The sequence below is a fragment of the Eleutherodactylus coqui genome, chromosome 2, assembly GCF_035609145.1.
Source record: "Eleutherodactylus coqui strain aEleCoq1 chromosome 2, aEleCoq1.hap1, whole genome shotgun sequence".
Lineage (NCBI taxonomy): Eukaryota > Metazoa > Chordata > Amphibia > Anura > Eleutherodactylidae > Eleutherodactylus > Eleutherodactylus coqui.
Genome location: NC_089838.1, coordinates 104,530,522 through 104,549,791, shown reverse-complemented (window position 1 = coordinate 104,549,791; position 19,270 = coordinate 104,530,522). Strand labels below are relative to the sequence as shown.

At 45.6% G+C, this 19,270-nt stretch overlaps 1 protein-coding gene across 1 annotated transcript in view; it reads left to right on the top strand.

Moving 5' to 3' along the window:
• The window catches only part of SH3PXD2B (SH3 and PX domains 2B), a 144,986-nt gene that overhangs the window by 44,362 nt on the left and 81,354 nt on the right, over window positions 1–19,270 (top strand). Inside the window, exon 3 of the mRNA XM_066591284.1 lies at window positions 9,873–9,948. Coding sequence (XP_066447381.1) covers window positions 9,873–9,948 — 76 coding nt within the window. The remainder of the gene's footprint in view (window positions 1–9,872; window positions 9,949–19,270) is intronic.

Here is a 19,270-nt window from a genome sequence, read left to right as displayed (position 1 = left end):
CATTCCTTTGTTCAAACAACAATCGTTTAGTATAAATGGGTCTTTGTTTTTCTCCCTGCAGTGTGGATGTTTATTCAATGGACTCAATAAAAGACATGACTGGTACAACTGTTTATGTCATATCTGTTTAATTAGATTGTGCTTTTCTATAAGGCCTGGCAAGTGTGCTGTAATGTGGATTCTAGAGATGAGCGAGCATACTTGATAAGGCTAACTACTCGAGCGAGTAGTGCCTTATTAGAGTACCTGCCTGCTCGTCTGTAAAGATTCGGGTGCCGGCGGGAGGCGGGAAGCGGTGGGGGAGAGCAGGGGGGAATGGAGGGGAGATCTCTCTCCCCCCCCCCCCCCCCCACTTGCTCACCGCCGCAACTCACCTGTCACCTGCGCCGGCAGCCGAATCTTTAGAGATGAGCGGGCAGGTACTCGAGTAAGGCACTACTCGCTCAAGTAGTTAGCCTTATCGAGTATGCTCGCTCATCTCTAGTGGATTCGCATTACAGAAGTGTTATAGATGATGCCACAACTGACGGTCATCAGTAGTTGCCTTTTGTATATTTTATGTTCTATTAGAAAAATGCTGATCCGTAATTGGCCAGTAGAAAAGAAAAGCAACACGGAGGCAAAAGATAGGTCATGCTATGTTTTTAAAAAACTGCTGTGAAAAATACGGCCATGTGAATAAGTAGATTTACATTCGCTCCGTATTATGGTCTGCAAAACATGGACCACATACGCTAAAATATGTGTCCTAAGAGTGATTTAGGAAACAATCAGACCACATTTTACTAGTAATCAATGCAGAAACCCAGTAATTCCAAAGGATTCAATTACTTCTTGTAACTAAATGGAACATGTATTAGGTTCAATGTGTTTCCACTGTTGATAAACTTGGATTCGGTTACTATGAAGACTATTTTTCTTGATAACATCTGTGAGTAGGAATATCCTGACTGTTGTATCCCAGGCATACGAACCCAGTAGGACTGTAATACTTGGCTTGCATAATTTAGATATCTAATTGCTGAAGAGGTGTATTTACTTCAGAAATAGCTGTATGAAAATAGATATACTGCACGCAAATTACATGCTGAGAGTGGCTATATATAAGCCTTAATGGCAATGTCCTAAGTGGTGATGGTACCTGGCAGGCCGTGTCAGCTCCACCGGGCGATGGCTAGTAATTATATCCACAGTAATTGTCTGCTCGTTACAGACTGTTTGCCGCTAGGGGATTAAACCGTAGAGGAAGGAGACTTGTTACAGGTCAGCAAGTCTCGGGGCTTACTTCCTTTCCGTATTACGTTTTTACATTACTTTCACCACAGTTATTGACCCGCTCTATTAGTTCCCCATTGTTTTGGTAACTTTATGAGCTTTTCTGATAAGCAATTTCCTGAGCTGGGAATTCTTTACTGTGACTTTTTATATGAATGTTCAGACATTAAACAAAAGCTTACTACCGTATGAAAAAAAGGGGAATAAAAGGTTAACATTCTTAGTGTGCTAAAAAGCAGTTAAGTTCTGTTATGACTAGACTGATAACCCCAGGATTATGAAAACATTATAAGCAATATGGGTTTTGCACATTTTGGCACTATTCAAGCCTGGGGGACACTGAGAACTTTGAGTTAAAAAGCCAAAGGGGCATGGTACTTGGAAGAGTGCCGGAGGTCACTTCATTCTAGCAATTGGTGAGGATCGCAACTCTGCAGCTTTACAGAATATTAAAAGTTTAACCAAACCCAATGTAGCTCTTTATTATATCACATTTCCATTTACAGACCCTAAAGAACCCTGTCTTTTCTGGAAAAAAGGAATATATGGAATGTGAAAGATACACAACTAGTCTTGCTTTTCTTATGGTATTTGGGGACAAATTATGGTCCTGCATGTAATGAGCACCTTGAAGAAGTCGTTGTTTTGTTGCAAAACCTGGCATGCAGTTACATCTCAGGCAGATATGTAAATGATTAGAGTTGTGGTGTGATTAGATGAAATAACTGGGAAGCATTTAAAGAGACCAGGATGGATTAACACAGATCTTGCACACATATATAAATATAAATAAATAAAATATTTAGTGTCAGAAAAGCTAATAATGAACGGAGGCTTGCAACAGAGGCCAAAAGCAATAAAAAAGCATTTGGAGGGTATGTGAAAAGCAAAAGAAAAGTCAAAGATGCTATTGGATGCTTACAAGATGAAAATGGTAAATTGGTTAAGAATGATGCAGCGAAGGTCAAACTTTTAACTTCCTATTTTGTATCTGTTTTCTCTCAGAAAGTAGATGGAACATCAACTGATCTTCCCTGTGCTACTAGGGAAAGAAAAGAGTGCAGGCTATCTATAAGCAGAGAGATGGTGAGGGAGCACTTAGCTATCTTAAAGGGGTTGTCTCGTGAAAGCAAGTGGGGTTATACACTTCTGTATGGCCATATTAATGCACTTTGTAATATACATCGTGCATTAAATATGAGCCATACAGAAGTTAGTCACTTACCTGCTCCGTTGCTAGCGTTCCCGTCGCCATGGTTCCGTCTAACTTCGGTGTCTTCTTGCTTTTTTAGACGCGCTTGCGCAGATCGATCTTCTCCCTTCGGCTGGTCTCGGAAGCATCAGCGTTTTGGCTCCGCCCCCTTGTACGCGTCATCGCGTAGCTCCGCCCCATGACGTGTGCCGGTTCCAGCCTCCTGATTGGCTGGAATCGGCACGTGACGGGGGCGGAGCTACGCGATGACGCGTACAAGGGGGCGGAGCCAAAACGCCGATGCTTCCGAGACCAGCCGAAGGGAGAAGATCGATCTGCGCAAGCGCGTCTAAAAAAGCAAGAAGACACCGAAGTTAGACGGAACCATGGCGACGGGGACGCTAGCAACGGAGCAGGTAAGTGAATAACTTCTGTATGGCTCATATTTAATGCACGATGTATATTACAAAGTGCATTAATATGGCCATACAGAAGTGTATAACCCCACTTGCTTTCACGAGACAACCCCTTTAAATGAATTCAAGTCTCAAGCCGCAGATGAATTACATCCTAGGATACTAAAGGATGCAGCAGAGATAATTGCTGAACCACTTGCCATAATCTTTGAAAATTCCTGGAGAACAGGAGACATTCCAGAAGATTGGAAAAGGTCAAATGTTGTCCGTATCTTCAAAAAAGAGAAGGTGGATCCAGGAAGCTACATGAAAAAAAGCACATACAGAATGGGTGGCATTGGGCAAAGCAGCACATGTGGTGAAAAAGACTTGGGTATACTAATAGATCATAGACTGAACATGAGTAAACAATGTGATGCAGCAGCTAAAAAGGCAAACACAATTCTGGGAAGTATTAGGAGAAGTATACAGTCTAGATCACGTGAGGTAATTATCCCCCTCTACTCTTCCTTAGTCAGAGCTCATCTGGAATACTTTGTCCAGTTCTGGGCACTCTACTTTAAAAAAGACATAGACAAACTGGAGCAAGTTCAGAGAAGAGTTACCAAGATGGTGAGCGGTCTGCAAATCATGTCCTATGAGGAACGGTTAAAGGATCTGGGAATGTTTAGCTTGCAAAAAAGAAGGCTGAAAGAAGACTTAATAGCTGTCTACAAATATCTGAAGGGCTGCCACAGTGCAGAGGGATCAGCCCTATTCTCATTTGCACAAGGAAACACTAGAAGCAATGGGATGAAACTGAAAGGGAGGAGACACAGATTAGATATTAGAAAAAACTTTCTGACAGTGAGGGAGATCAATGAGTGGAACAAGTTACCACAGGAGGGGGTGAGTTCTCCTTCAATGGAAGTGTTCAAACAAAGCCTGGACAAATATCTGTCTTGGATGATTTAGTGAATCCTGCACTGAGCAGGGGGTTGGACCAGATGGGGGTCCCTTCCAACTCTACCAATCTATGATTCTATGTACGCGACCATCTGGAATGACAACTTCAATAGCCTATGAGTTTGCACAATTTATACTCGGTTGCAGCAAATGTGGACTGATATGCTTCAGGATACCATACAGAACCTGTATGCTTCCATGTCCGCCCGTATCACATCTTGTATCAAAGCTAGAGGCGGCCTGACAAGGTACTTAGAGACTCTATGCAACACATCACATCTTGTATCCAAGCTAGGGGCGGTACAACAGGGTACTAGAGTCACACATACTACAATCACACATAGAAAGCGTCATTCGATTCCGACAACTCCTTGTAGGTGATGGATTTTCTTTTGACAATGCATGTATAATATAGATCTAATAGTACACAGATATGCAGGTATATAAGGAGTATAACTAAGCCTGTGATCAAAAGGAGGATGAAAGTCTAACAGCAAAGAAGACACTATGGGATCATCTAATGGCAACACCAGAAGTAGTATTGATTGCTCTATGTCAGTGAGATTTGGGCATTATTCAGAATGGTAGATTATCAGGCTCATTGATACAACATTGAAGGCAATGAAATTTCCAGTCATTCTGTGAATCGGCTTACTATCTCATTCACATTGTTCTACTGAGAAAGAGCATTACGGAGCATGCTTGACTACTTGTGTCTGCTCTACAAGATTGTGCTTCAGGGCAAAATGGTAAAAACACAACATGCAGAAAAAGTCTGTAAATTGTATATTGAGATACATCATTAGAATCCCTATTCTGAGCCTCTCTTGTATCTCACGTGGTTTTCATTGATTGTGGTTGCTCTGTGTATTCTATAGCATGTGGTTTCCCAGCATTGTTTTCTGAAGCTTTGGCTTCAGCTTCATGGTACATATACAGTATATTGTGCAAGCTGTCCTAGGAGGACCTCCTTCAGAGCAAGCCACCCTTGTTAATATGTGCTGAACACCACAAACTAAATCATGTACGGTCAAGACTACATTAACATCTCATCTAGGCCTCCTGTCCATGGGCGATTTGTCACGGCGGCTGGATTATCGCCGCAGATAACGCAGGGAATGCTTCCCATAGACTTTTACGGAAAGCGCAGCCCGACATCCACAAGCAGAGGATCATAGCGATTCTCCGCTCGCGAGATGCAAATCGCGGCATGCTACGATTCTCCGCGGTGAGCCTATCTATCAGATAGGTACACTACTGAGACCTGTTAGTTCTCTCCCGTGCTCCACCGCGGCGGAATATTGCTTGCGATATTCCGTCACACCCGTGGACAGGCAGCCTTAAGGCCCGTTTACACGCAACAATTATCGCTCACGAGCTAAAAAATAAATGCTTACATCCCTCATTGCAGGGCTGTTGACTACAGCAATTATCTTTGCCATTAAAAACAGTACTGTATGTAAATGCACAAAGCAAAGTATTGTTAATTGTACAGCAGACAGAATGGATGTGAACTGCGTGCCTGAAGCCCTGTATATTACTGTTCTTTAGAGAGTTGCTATCACCATGGTCGGTTTTGTTACAGTGGTATTCCTCAGTTATCAGAGATTGAATCTTTCCTGGAATAATGATTTTTGCTTTTTTTAACCCAAAAATAAATATCTTTCCTGACATCTCTCATTAAAACGTCTTGCGTCTGCGTTGTGATACGGTTTTTCATATCCGGAGCACATTCATATATCTTACAGAAACTGTTTCCACTTTGAGAATGTATCACTTGTAGAGATGAGCGAGCGTACTCGGAAAAGCACTACTTACTCGAGTAATTTGCTTTATCCGAGTATCGCTGTGCTCGTCCCTGAAGATTAGGGTGCCAGCACGAAGCGGGGAGCTGCAGGGGAGAGCGGGGAGGAACGGGGGGGAGATCTTTCTCTCCCTCTCTCCCGCCCGCTCTCCCCTGCTCCCCGCTGCGACTCACCTGTCAGCTGCAGCGGCACCCGAATCTTCAGGGACGAGCACAGCGATACTCGGATAAAGCAAATTACTCGAGCGAGTAGTGCTTTTCCGAGTACGCTTGCTCATCTCTAATCACTTGTATTGTTTCACTAATTAGATTAGGAAAATGGAAAATGTTTCACTTTCTGTTCTTTTTTGTTTTTGTTTTAATTTTAAATTATTTATTTTTTCACGCTATTGTTTGTTTATGACTATGAAGACTGTCATCTTAGCCAAACTGCTTTTAGAGATATGCTTTACCGCAGCGTCATGTGCCATTCACATTGGACAGGCGCTGACCCATTGACTTCCATAGGAGACTGTTCTGTGACCTGTGCAGTGGTCATTTTGCAAGGGTGGGGAGTTAATAAATCACAGCCTCTCAGCAAGCATTTGCAGACACTGTTTCTAACAGCTACCTTTTCTCATCTATTTTATAGTGACCCGTAAAGACAACAAAACTAATTTAGCTTCTAATATATATATTCTTTTGTTTAGGAGCCAAAGCCACCCAATGGGCATGTGGTTCCCCTACCTTCCTTCCCGAAAGCATGTAAACCTACAGAAAGAGACAAAATTGAGGATACATGCGGCAGAAAATTGCATTACTACATCTAAGGCCGCTCTCAGACAAACGTCGGGCTAACCGCAGTACAACGCTCCCATTTATTCCAATGGGGAGTCGCAGACTAGCTCTAGAACGCCGCGATTTTCAAGCACAGTCTGCTGTATTTTTATTCGTTTTAGCGCTTGTTAACGCACTTCATGACCCATCACAATGATGGGGTACGTTAATAAAACTCTGCGAAACGCTTTGGCGTGTATTTGAAAGTGGTTTTGCACGCAGTGTTTTGTGAACTTGTGTGAGAGCGGCTTAAGAAAGGTTCTTGGAACTGCGTCTATGGAACGCCACATTACTGTCCTCTGTTTAGATATAAGGCTAGGGTCACACAGGGCGGATTTTCGTCGGAAATCTCACGGTTTGGCCGCAGCAAAAACTGCGAGATTTCCACCGGGAGAACCGCCGCGGTTTAAGCCGCGGCGGCTTTGAAGCGGCCCGGCCGCGCTGCGGCCGGCGCTCCCATAGAGGAGAGCGCGGCCGCAGCGAAGAATGGACATGCTGCTTCTCTTGAAACTGCGGCTGCGGCCGCCGCAGCTGCGGTTTCAACCGGATTTACCGCAGAGGATTAGCCGTCCCGTGTGGACGAGATTTCTGAGAAATCTCATCCACATGGCTGGCTAATCCCGGGATTAGCGGCCGCGGGCGGTTTTGCCGCGGGCGGATCTGCTGCGGCAAAACCGCGGCAAATCCGCCCTGTGTGACCCTAGCCTATATGTTCTTGCATGCAGTTTTGTATGCTGCCATCGTTTTATCATTAAACAGCATTCTATAAGATTTTAGCCCCATGGTGTGATGTGCAGCACCAAAGCTGTAGAACCTTAGATATGGTGTCCACACTGATGTGATCGTGGATGATACACTTGTGTAGCATGGTAATAGTCATCATAGAAAAGGGTGAAAGGTTTGAACATTTTGGGATATACTCCTGATAATAGCAGGCTTCCCCCATTTTTGCATGTATCCGTTTTAAACCTCATTCAACAATATATTTGGGAAAGCAGAGCCATCTTTGCACCAGATGTTGCTCCCCCTCCATGCTCGTGGAGTTCAGGACCTTGTCTGTTGTGCCGCAATCTGGCTTCTTTGCAGATGGGAGGGGGAAGATCCTAGATTTTCGAAAGAGGCGATGTTCAGTGGATAAAAAAAAATCCAGATCTCTTTTAGGAAGTCGAATTGCTGACTAAGACTGTTTGTTACATAGCCATTAAGAGTGATGCTTCATTGGATGGGGATATCTGGTCACATATGTGTAAGAAGGTCAGCAGTACGATTCCCTCATTTACTGTATAAACAGATTAGGATCTGCTTATTCATTTTTTTTTTTTTTTAATTTCTCTTTTCTTTCTCCTCTGAGTTCCTTGTGGTTCTAATTTTTGGGATGTCATCAGCAAAACAGCTGTTATCCGTTCAGGAAAAGGGGGACTTTGTATTCCTGCATCTTTCAGAATGCGGTCCACCCACTCTTAATACAAACCAACTGTGGTGGTGGTTAGGACCAGGCTTTGCTCTGTTGCTTTTGGAGTAGTAGACTAATGCATTGGCAGCTGCTCACTGCTTATACATTGCAAAGGGCTGAGCCTAGCATTCTCTCTGATGATTCATTGCAAATGTGATGTGGCAAGCACTCATTTATTTTCAATTTACTGAGAGGCCTTTTTCAGATGTTCGACATTCTCCGTATACTCATTGCTTCCTGCAAAAAAAAAGAAGACATAATCATTAAATATCATTTTGTCCTCCTTTTAACATTTATTCCCCTTGTAGAAAATGGTGATGCAACATAACATATTGAAGTTCTAGGTGATGTTTGTTGTTGTTGATTACAAGTACTTATGTGATGTTTATACACTCATACTTTTAGTCTACGTGGCTGTGTACTGTATAAGGCCGGCTGCACATGGCCGTGATGGGCTCCGCCGCGGAATTCTGCGGCGGAGCCCATCACGGAGCCCCCCAGAAACCCAAACTTATCTGCGGATCCGGCGTCCTCGCTCCCACATGACGCTTCGGCGTGACACACCGGCCACGTCACGTGACACGGCCACCGCGCCATATGACGTGCCGGCCGCGTCATGTGGCGGTAGGCGGGGAAGCGGTTTCACGCCATCTTCCGCTGTGCTACAGCGGAAGATAGCGTGACGGACGGGCTTCCATTGACTGCGTGAATGCCCACGGACGGATTTCTACCATGTCTCCCGCAACGGAAATTAGTAGCTATTAGGTTCTATTGAACCTAATAGCTTTCTGCCTGCCAATGGTCACATGCGGAATTCTACCACGGATTTCCACAGTGGGAAATAAATCGCGGATTTACACCACAGGAGGTGTAATTACAGCATTAATGGAGACCACAGAACCTTTTTTGATTTTAATCGCAGTACTCCCGCGGCGTAAATCCGTGGGCGCATGCAGGAGCCTGCAGTGGAATATAACCCTGCCTGCTGGCGGCGATCCTTCATACCTGTCCGCGTCTTCTTTTTTCTGTACTGTGGATGTGTGCAGAAGCAGCGTCTGGCGCACATGCGCAGCAGAGTGTCCCAACACCCCCCTCCAAGCTCCTGTGTGATCCGTAGCCCATCTGCAGCATCAATGGCGGATCGGACGGCTTCCATTGACGTCAATACCCCTAAAGGGGTATTGCCATCTGTATTTCATAGCCTAGATGGTAAACCGCTGCTACTGGGCACCCGGTCGGAGGCTTCAGAAACCGACAAACTCTTCAGCCCAGCGCTGATTTCGTAGCTCTCATTGAAGGAAATGGGAGCTGCAGATACAGCATAGCACACCGCGCTAATATTGTTTCCAGAACTCAGGAAGTTACAGAAGAATCTATATCCCATTCCCTTCAATGAGAGCTATGGAGACTGGGCTGAGGTGGTTCTAAACCGAGGGCCAGGTTTTCCCATCTTTGCTTTTCATACACCTTTGAAATCTTTCCTACTACATGACCTGATAGCCACCATCTCTGTAGCTGTCGCTGAATACATCCTCTATACATTGTGCATTGTCCTTTTAGTCTTTGTAGAACCACAATACTAGACAAAAAAATGTAACAAAATTGTATCCTGATATAAACGGGGCATGCAATGAAAAAATGGAGAAGGGTCAGATGAATAATAGAAATGGTATGTATTTAGGGTTTGTACCATTTAGCAAAATTCTGGTACTGTCCGGCTAGACGTCCAGAAGTTCTTCATTTAGTTACTTTAATATTGATTGATCCAACTGACTTTATTGTACTTTGGGTAAAAGAAAATTTTATAACATGAGATTACATGATCAAAGTAGATCATAACATGATCTACTTTGATCTACTACGTAATAGGTAGTTTAGGTTATGTTTTGTGAAATAGACTTCCTGCCAATAGATATGGATCTTGTATTTTATAGTAGATTGCAATTCATATGTAAATATATTCTGTTTCAGATGCAAATATTGGACAAGTTTCCAGTGGAAGGAGGGCAGAAGGATCCAAAGCAAAGGATTATACCATTCTTACCAGGTTGGTGTTACCTGAAGTTAGTCTTTGGGAAAGTTTAGTGCTGCTTCCCCTTCTATTTTTTTTTACCTGCACAGTGGTGCTCCGTGCTATATCAGCACTATATTGTACGCCATATTGACACCACAACCACTTGTATCTGTAGGACATTGATAGGATGCAAGTCTATGTAAAGTGGGAAATTAGGATTCCATACAGCCTTATGGGTTGGTAATTAAAATGAGAGATTCCAATAATAATAATAATAATACATACAGGTATTGTTATACCCCCCCTCCTCCAACACTGGAGTTTTGCATTAACTACTCATATGTATGTTTTAAATATCTGGATGATAAATTATAAAATCTTCATCTTCCAATGAATCCACATTCTGGGTTACAACTTCATTGTGTGGATTTGAAAGTATTTTTCCATGTTGCTCAACCCCTTAACGACTGCCCATATGCCTTTTTACGGCAGCTATTAAGAAGCCGTATTCTGATGCAATAGCATTTTTACAGCACTGTATCAGAAGCCTGGCATGGTTCATAGTTGCTCGGCTGCTGGATAACAGCCTGGCACTTGCTCAAACAGCGGAGACTGGAGAGACCTACAATTTCCACTTTTTAACCCTTTACATGCTGCAGTCATTGCACTCACAGCATGTAAAAGGCTGATGGATTGGGCTTCCTCTGTCACCCATCGTACCATCCATGATGTGATCTTGTGGTCCCTTTTGGTTGCTTTGGCACCCGGAGGCTTGAATGTGGCCTATGAGGTTCAGCCTCTGGATGAGCTTCACAGGCTTTTATAATACACTGCTATACTTAAAGGGGTTGTCCCGCGCCGAAACGTTTTTTTTTTTTTTTTTCAATAGCCCCCCCCCCCGTTCGGCGCGAGACAAACCCGATGCAGACGTTTAAAAAAAGAAACGGATAGTACTTACCCGAATCCCCGCGCTCCGGTGACTTCTTACTTACCTTGTGAAGATGGCCGCCGGGATCTTCACCCTCGGTGGACCGCAGGTCTTCTGTGCGGTCCATTGCCGATTCCAGCCTCCTGATAGGCTGGAATCGGCACACGTGACGGGGCGGAGCTACGAGGAGCCGCTCTCCGGTACGAGCTGCCCCATTCAGAAGGGAGAAGACCGGACTGCGCAAGCGCGTCTAATCGGGCGATTAGACGCTGAAGATTAGACGGCACCATGGAGACGAGGACGCCAGCAACGGAACAGGTAAGTGAATAACTTCTGTATGGCTCATAATTAATGCACAATGTACATTACAAAGTGCATTAATATGGCCATACAGAAGTGTACACCCCAACTTTGTTTCGCGGGACAACCCCTTTAAGTAAACTTATCAAAATTCTAAAAGATGGTGATATCCAAGCTCCCTAGTGGGACAAATATAAAAATAAAAAGAGTTTAAAAAAAAAAAATTTAAAATAGGAGCAGTTCTCTGTTTCCCCTTTACTAACAGAATTAAATTAACACACTTATTTACACTGCAAGGAGAACGCCGTTAAAAATGTAAAAAAAAAAAAAATGCCAGATGCAGATTTTGTTAATCTTGCCTCTTAAAAATAATGGAATCAAAATGTTATGTTCCAAAAATTTGGTAAATTTAAGACTAGAGGCCATCCTGCAAAAAACAAGCCCTTGTAGAGCTCAGTCGATAGAAAAATTTAATTGCTATGACTCTTGGAATGTGGCAATACAAAAGCAAATCTTAAGCTTACAAAAAAAAAAAAAAGTTGAAGAATGGCAAAACATTAAAAAAACTGCATAAGGGCTTATTCACAGGACCTTATATCAGCCACCATTTTCACGGCTGGCCGATATATGCTACCATCTGAGCTGTCTATTCCCTTCCGTCCCTCTTGCCGGCTCTTTGCCTCTCTCCTCCGGCTGTTTGCAATGGAAGGGGGCGGAGCTAAGCTCCCGCCCCTTGTCTGCAGCCAGCAATGGTAACCCACCCCACCATTGCAAACAGCCGGAGGAGAGGAAAGAGGCAGAGAGCCAGCGAGGGGGAGGGAAGGGAGTAGACAGTTTAGATGGTAGCGTATACTGGTCGGCCATGAAAATGAGAAAACAGCCTCACATCACTTCGGGATGAAGGGATTTCCCTGCCGCGGCTGAGGATCACAGAGTTTGGCCCTCTGCACACAGGCGGAAATTCTGTGGGAATTCCGCCCCTGCCCGCCTGCATAGGATTGCATGGCAATACGCAATCCTATGCAGATGGCCGCGATTTGTCCGCTTGAAAATGCACGCGGAAAACAAATCGCGGCATGTTCTATTTCTGTGCGGGTCTTGCAGAGGCCCGAACAGAAATGTCACTCCCGGGCCACCGACTCCGCTCTGTGCACATCACAGAGCCAGAGCCATGGGAGTAGGTGAGAGCCGCACAGATCTCTGTAGGGGCATGGGGCGCAGCGGGATCCGACCTGGCCGTCTGCAGGCGGGCTTTCTCCCATTGCTTTCGATGGGGCTGGTGCGGCTGCTGCCGCCGCCTCCATTGCGGACAATGGGGTTGTGATGTGAGATCTTGCAGCCAGATAGAACATGCTGCGATTTGTTTCCTGCAACGCACCGTGGAGCCATGAAGGAAAGAAAATCACTCTTGTGTGAACCCATTCAAAAGAATGGAGTTCATATTTGTGCGTCTCGCAACACACAAATTTCGCACGATTTTCTTGCCTGTGTGAAGCCGGCCTTATGGCTCTAGGAATGCAATGATAAAAAAAAATGAATTAAGTTGGGCATTAAAGCGCAAACAGGCTTTATCACTAAGGGCTTAATCAAATTCTCATTCCCTGGATGACCTGATATAGGACTGCATGGAGCTAGAGCTGATACACTTATTACATTCTAGTTTCCTTAGAACTCTTTAATAGACATCTGCTTCTAATAAAGTACATATGAAGGAGATTTATATTATGTTAGACTGAATGAAATGTAATTACTGCTTACAAATGTGATTGTGTTGTGTATTTTGCCTTATAATGTACATGTTCAACTGCCTTCTTCAAGAGTCATAGATTTTATTCAGGGGTCCTTTTTAAAGTACTTCTGAACAGAAAGTCGTCCAGGCAATTCATTATTCACTATGCATCTAGTTGTTTAATCCCCCAGTAATCAGCTGATCTATATCAGGAAAGTTGCAGACTGAGGCTTTATTCCCACGAGCGCATATTGGCCGCCGTTTTCATGGCCAGTCGATGTACGCTACATTGGGAGAGGGAAATCTGGTATATCAAATGTGTGCCCATTCAGATGGCCTGGTGAGCTCACCAATTTCCCCTCCCTCCCCATCGCAGGCTCACCTCTCGTTCCTCCCTGCTCGTTCTGTGCAGTGGGAAGGGGCGGGGCTAAGTGTCGGTCCGCCCCGCCTCCTCCCATTGATGGCTATGGACAATCTCCTGCCTCTTACACTGATAACTCAGTCTCGGTTCACTACTAAAATCTGTCTTGAGAGAAGATCCCTTGGATCACTGAGGGATTAGGTTACAGTTGCAACCTATGAAAGCCTATGGGGAGGAGAGGAGGGAGCAGCTGCAGAGTGAGACACAGACTTAGAGAAAGACTGCTGGCTCCATTAAGTGTTATTTCTTTCCCTAGTGCTGAATTCATGGGTACACTACTCAGTGTTATTGTATAATGACTTCAATGATGCTGCTTTGAGGGTGCTCTGTAGAGATGTAGAGGAGCAGGGTAGACCTCTATGTGCTGTATATAGGAGACATCCTAGCAACTACCGTAGTTAGTCTCCACCTACGTTGAAGCTGAGCTCTGGTAAAATTTGACAGAAATAGTCCACAGAGGGGAAAACTGGCGATAAATACAATAAGGGAAGGTGCGGATCTGCATAGATACAACAATCCTTGATGGTAATATGCAAAGGCAACATAAAGATACAATTGGCTTTCAAACAAGGAGGCTTAGAACTATGAAATTTATTTTTAATTCCAAATGTTTATTGAATTTTTGATAAACTGGGGGTACAGAAAGCAGAGAGAAGGGGACATGCATTCATAGAATAATCATCATAAACACAAGTTGAATGTGTGCCAGCTGAAATAAAAAATTGTTACAAAACCACAAAAATCCCCATCCACTAGACTGTCAATCATGGATTCACATTGTTGTTTTATGGTGAGTATGTACTTGTGGAAAGTGCATGACTACATCTAGGAGCCGGTTGGTAGATGATACAGTTCCAAAAAGACAGCTAAGGGCCATTAGGAGGGCTCTGGGGGCCGTAGGAAGGGATGGGGCCTCAGAGGATGTCCAGTAGGCTGAGGTGCAGGCCCTCGCTGCATTGACATTATGCCTGAAGAGGGATTTCTTAAAATATCTGCCGAGGAAGCTGTTAAAGTGATATAGTAGAATTCAGGTGGGATTAGCACCAAGAGTCCAACCAGTGATGGCATTAATCTTGGATCCTGGACCAAAAAAAAAACCAAAACATGGGGGTTTTGTGCCTTCCTTGTTGCCACAGTGCTAGCACTTGGTGGATGATCTTGGGAAGATCTTACAGAGTATGTGATGGACTCTGTCCAAACAAAGCAAAATTTAGTAATAGGTCTCCTGATATGTACTACTGATCTGATATGTACTCTATCATTGCACCTGTATTAAAGGGGTTCTGTCATTAGCAAAAAAAAAAAATCAATCCTCACTGATATGTACTCTATCATTGCACCTGTATTAAAGGGGTTCTGTCATTAGCAAAAAAAAAAAAATCAATCCTCACCTATTCCCCCCCCCCCCCCCCTGAGCGAGGTCAGTCAGGTTTAGAGAGAGAGAGAGAGAGAGAGAGAGAGAGAGAGAGAGAGAGGTCAGGTTTAGAGAGAGAGAGAGGTCAGTCAGGTTTAGAGAGAGAGAGAGGTCAGCTTTAGAGAGAGAGAGAGAGAGAGGTCAGTCCGGTTTAGAGAGAGGGGTCAGGTTTAAAGAGAGAGGGGTCACTCAGGTTTAAAGCGAGAGAGAGAGAGAGAGAGAGAGAGAGAGGTCAGTCAGGTTTAGAGAGAGAGAGAGGTCAGTCAGGTTTAGAGAGAGAGAGAGGTCAGTCAGGTTTAGAGAGAGAGAGAGAGAGAGGTCAGTCAGGTTTAGAGAGAGAGAGAGATATAAGTCAGTCAGGTTTAGGCCGGCTGCACACGGCCGTCAAGGCGCCCCCCCCCCCCCCCCCCCCAGAGACCCCAATACTTACCTGCGGATCCGGCGACTTCCGTCCCGCGTGACGCTTTGGCTCGCATGCGCCGGCCGCATCACGACACGCCCACAGCGTCATATGACACAGCTGGCGGTAGGCGGGGAAGTGTTTTCACGCTATCTTCTGCTGTGCTACAGCGGAAGATAGCGTGACGGACGGGCTTCCATTGACTGCAATGGGAGCCGTTCGCGCATACATCCCCGGCAAATAGAGCATGCCGCGGGTGAGGATGGGAGATTTCACAGTGCGGAATTCCGCAATGGAATTCTGCACCGTGAGCATTGAGCTATTAGGCTCAATAAAACCTAAAGCTGTGGGCAATGCGGCGGAAATCCATCCGTGAGAAGGAGGCCTTAGAGAGAGAGAGAGGTCAGTCGGGTTTAGAGAGAGAGGTCAGTCGGGTTTAGAGAGAGAGGTCAGTCGGGTTTAGAGAGAGAGGTCAGTCGGGTTTAGAGAGAGAGGTCAGTCGGGTTTAGAGAGAGAGGTCAGTCGGGTTTAGAGAGAGAGGTCAGTCGGGTTTAGAGAGAGAGGTCAGTCGGGTTTAGAGAGAGAGGTCAGTCGGGTTTAGAGAGAGAGGTCAGTCGGGTTTAGAGAGAGAGGTCAGTCGGGTTTAGAGAGAGAGGTCAGTCGGGTTTAGAGAGAGAGGTCAGTCGGGTTTAGAGAGAGAGGTCAGTCGGGTTTAGAGAGAGAGAGAGAGAGAGAGAGAGAGAGAGAGAGAAGTCAGTCGGGTTTAGAGAGAGAGAGAGAGAAGTCAGTCGGGTTTAGAGAGAGAGAGAGAAGTCAGTCGGGTTTAGAGAGAGAAAGAGAGAGAGAGGTCAGTCGGGTTTAGAGAGAGAAAGAGAGAGAGGTCAGTCGGGTTTAGAGAGAGAAAGAGAGAGAGAGGTCAGTCGGGTTTAGAGAGAGAAAGAGAGAGAGAGGTCAGTCGGGTTTAGAGAGAGAAAGCGAGAGAGAGGTCAGTCGGGTTTAGAGAGAGAAAGAGAGAGAGAGGTCAGTCGGGTTTAGAGAGAGAGAGAGAGAGGTCAGTCGGGTTTAGAGAGAGAGAGAGGTCAGTCGGGTTTAGAGAGAGAGAGGTCAGTCGGGTTTAGAGAGAGAGAGAGAGAGGTCAGTCGGGTTTAGAGAGAGAGAGGTTAGTCGGGTTTAGAGAGAGAGAGGTTAGTCGGGTTTAGAGAGAGAGAGAGGTCAGTCGGGTTTAGAGAGAGAGAGGTCAGTCGGGTTTAGAGAGAGAGAGGTCAGTCGGGTTTAGAGAGAGAGAGAGGTCAGTCGGGTTTAGAGAGAGAGGTCAGTCGGGTTTAGAGAGAGAGAGGTCAGTCGGGTTTAGAGAGAGAGAGAGAGGTCAGTCGGGTTTAGAGAGAGAGAGAGAGGTCAGTCGGGTTTAGAGAGAGAGAGAGAGGTCAGTCGGGTTTAGAGAGAGAGAGAGAGAGAGAGGTTAGTCGGGTTTAGAGAGAGAGAGAGGGCTCAGTCGGATTTAGAGAGAGAGAGAGAGAGAGAGAGAGGGGTCAGTCGGGTTTAGAGAGAGAGAGAGAAAGAGGTCAGTCGGGTTTAGAGAGAGAGAGGTCAGTCGGGTTTAGAGAGAGAGAGAGAGAGAGAGAGAGAGAGAGAGAGAGGTTAGTCGGGTTTAGAGAGAGAGAGGTTAGTCGGGTTTAGAGAGAGAGAGGTTAGTCGGGTTTAGAGAGAGAGAGGTTAGTCGGGTTTAGAGAGAGAGAGGTTAGTCGGGTTTAGAGAGAGAGAGGTTAGTCTGGTTTAGAGAGAGAGAGGTTAGTCTGGTTTAGAGAGAGAGGTCAGTCGGGTTTAGAGAGAGAGAGAGAGGTCAGTCGGGTTTAGAGAGAGTAAAAGAAATGAAAAAGGAGGGTGGAGCAAGACCCAGTGAGGGTAGTGGAATATTTATGGAGTACAAAGAGTTTTCAATGATTGAGTATTTTGAATGGTGGAGGTGCTGCCAACCAGATGACGCTCCACCAGTGTGGGCGTAAGTGTAGCGAAAAGGATGTGAAAAGAACTGGTATGGAGGCGCAACACTCTAAGCTACTAGAAGATGTAGATCAAAGTCCAATGTGTGATGGTGAAAGCACTTCTTTTTTATTATTTTTTCAGAAATTAAAAACCAGCAATGGAATACGCGTTTCGGGGAAGAACCCCTTCGTCAGTTCGGCTGGATAGGACAACAGGATGCCTAGGGGTGACACAATTCCAAAGATGTATAGAATGTGTCGGAGGTCCTGTGTGCAGGAGGACAGGGGAGAAAAAAAAAAAGCATTTTTTTTTCTCCCCTGTCCTCCTGCACACAGGACCTCCGACACATTCTATACATCTTTGGAATTGTGTCACCCCTAGGCATCCTGTTGTCCTATCCAGCCGAACTGACGAAGGGGTTCTTCCCCGAAACGCGTATTCCATTGCTGGTTTTTAATTTCTGAAAAAATAATAAAAAAGAAGTGCTTTCACCATCACACATTGGACTTTGATCTACATCTTCTAGTAGCTTAGAGTGTTGCGCCTCCATACCAGTTCTTTTCACATCCTTTTCGGGTTTAGAGAGAGAGAGAGGTCAGTCGGGTTTAGAGAGAGAGAGAGAGAGAGAGAGAGAGAGGTCAGTCGGGTTTAGAGAGAGAGGTCAGTCGGGTTTAGAGAGAGAGGTCAGTCGGGTTTAGAGAGAGAGGTCAGTCGGGTTTAGAGAGAGAGAGAGAGAGGTCAGTCGGGTTTAGAGAGAGAGAGAGAGAGGTCAGTCGGGTTTAGAGAGAGAGAGAGAGAGGTCAGTCGGGTTTAGAGAGAGAGAGAGAGAGGTCAGTCGGGTTTAGAGAGAGAGAGAGAGAGGGGTCAGTCGGGTTTAGAGAGAGAGAGAGAGAGGGGTCAGTCGGGTTTAGAGAGAGAGAGAGAGAGAGAGGTCAGTCGGGTTTAGAGAGAGAGAGAGAGGTCAGTCGGGTTTAGAGAGAGAGAGAGAGAGAGAGGTCAGTCAAGTTTAGAGAGAGAGAGAGAGAGAGGTCAGTCGGGTTTAGAGAGAGAGGTCAGTCGGGTTTAGAGAGAGGTCAGTCGGGTTTAGAGAGAGAGAGGTCAGTCGGGTTTAGAGAGAGAGGTCAGTCGGGTTTAGAGAGAGAGAGGTCAGTCGGGTTTAGAGAGAGAGAGGTCAGTCGGGTTTAGAGAGAGAGAGGTCAGTCGGGTTTAGAGAGAGAGAGAGAGGTCAGTCGGGTTTAGAGAGAGAGAGAGGTCAGTCGGGTTTAGAGAGAGAGAGAGAGGTCAGTCGGGTTTAGAGAGAGAGAGAGAGGTCAGTCGGGTTTAGAGAGAGAGAGAGAGGTCAGTCGGGTTTAGAGAGAGAGAGAGAGAGAGGTCAGTCGGGTTTAGAGAGAGAGAGAGAGAGAGGTCAGTCGGGTTTAGAGAGAGAGAGGTCAGTCAGGTTTAGAGAGAGAGAGAGAGGTCAGTCGGGTTTAGAGAGAGAGAGAGAGAGGTCAGTCGGGTTTAGAGAGAGAGAGAGGGGTCAGTCGGGTTTAGAGAGAGAGAGAGAGAGAGAGGTCAGTCGGGTTTAGAGAGAGAGAGAGGTCAGTCGGGTTTAGAGAGAGAGAGAGGGGTCAGTCGGGTTTAGAGAGAGAGAGAGGTCAGTCGGGTTTAGAGAGAGAGAGGTCAGTCGGGTTTAGAGAGAGAGAGGTCAGTCAGGTTTAGAGAGAGAGAGAGAGAGAGAGAGGTGTCAGTCGGGTTTAGAGAGAGAGAGAGAGAGGTCAGTCGGGTTTAGAGAGAGAGAGAGAGAGGTCAGTCGGGTTTAGAGAGAGAGAGAGAGAGGTCAGTCGGGTTTAGAGAGAGAGGTCAGTCGGGTTTAGAGAGAGAGAGAGAGGTCAGTCGGGTTTAGAGAGAGAGAGAGAGAGAGAGAGAGAGGTCAGTCGGGTTTAGAGAGAGAGAGAGAGAGAGAGGTCAGTCGGGTTTAGAGAGAGAGAGAGAGAAAGAGGTCAGTCGGGTTTAGAGAGAGAGAGAGAGAGAGAGGTCAGTCGGGTTTAGAGAGAGGTCAGTCGGGTTTAGAGAGAGAGAGGTCAGTCGGGTTTAGAGAGAGAGAGAGAGGTCAGTCGGGTTGAGAGAGAGAGAGAGAGAGAGAGAGGTCAGTCGGGTTTAGAGAGAGAGAGAGGTCAGTCGGGTTTAGAGAGAGAGAG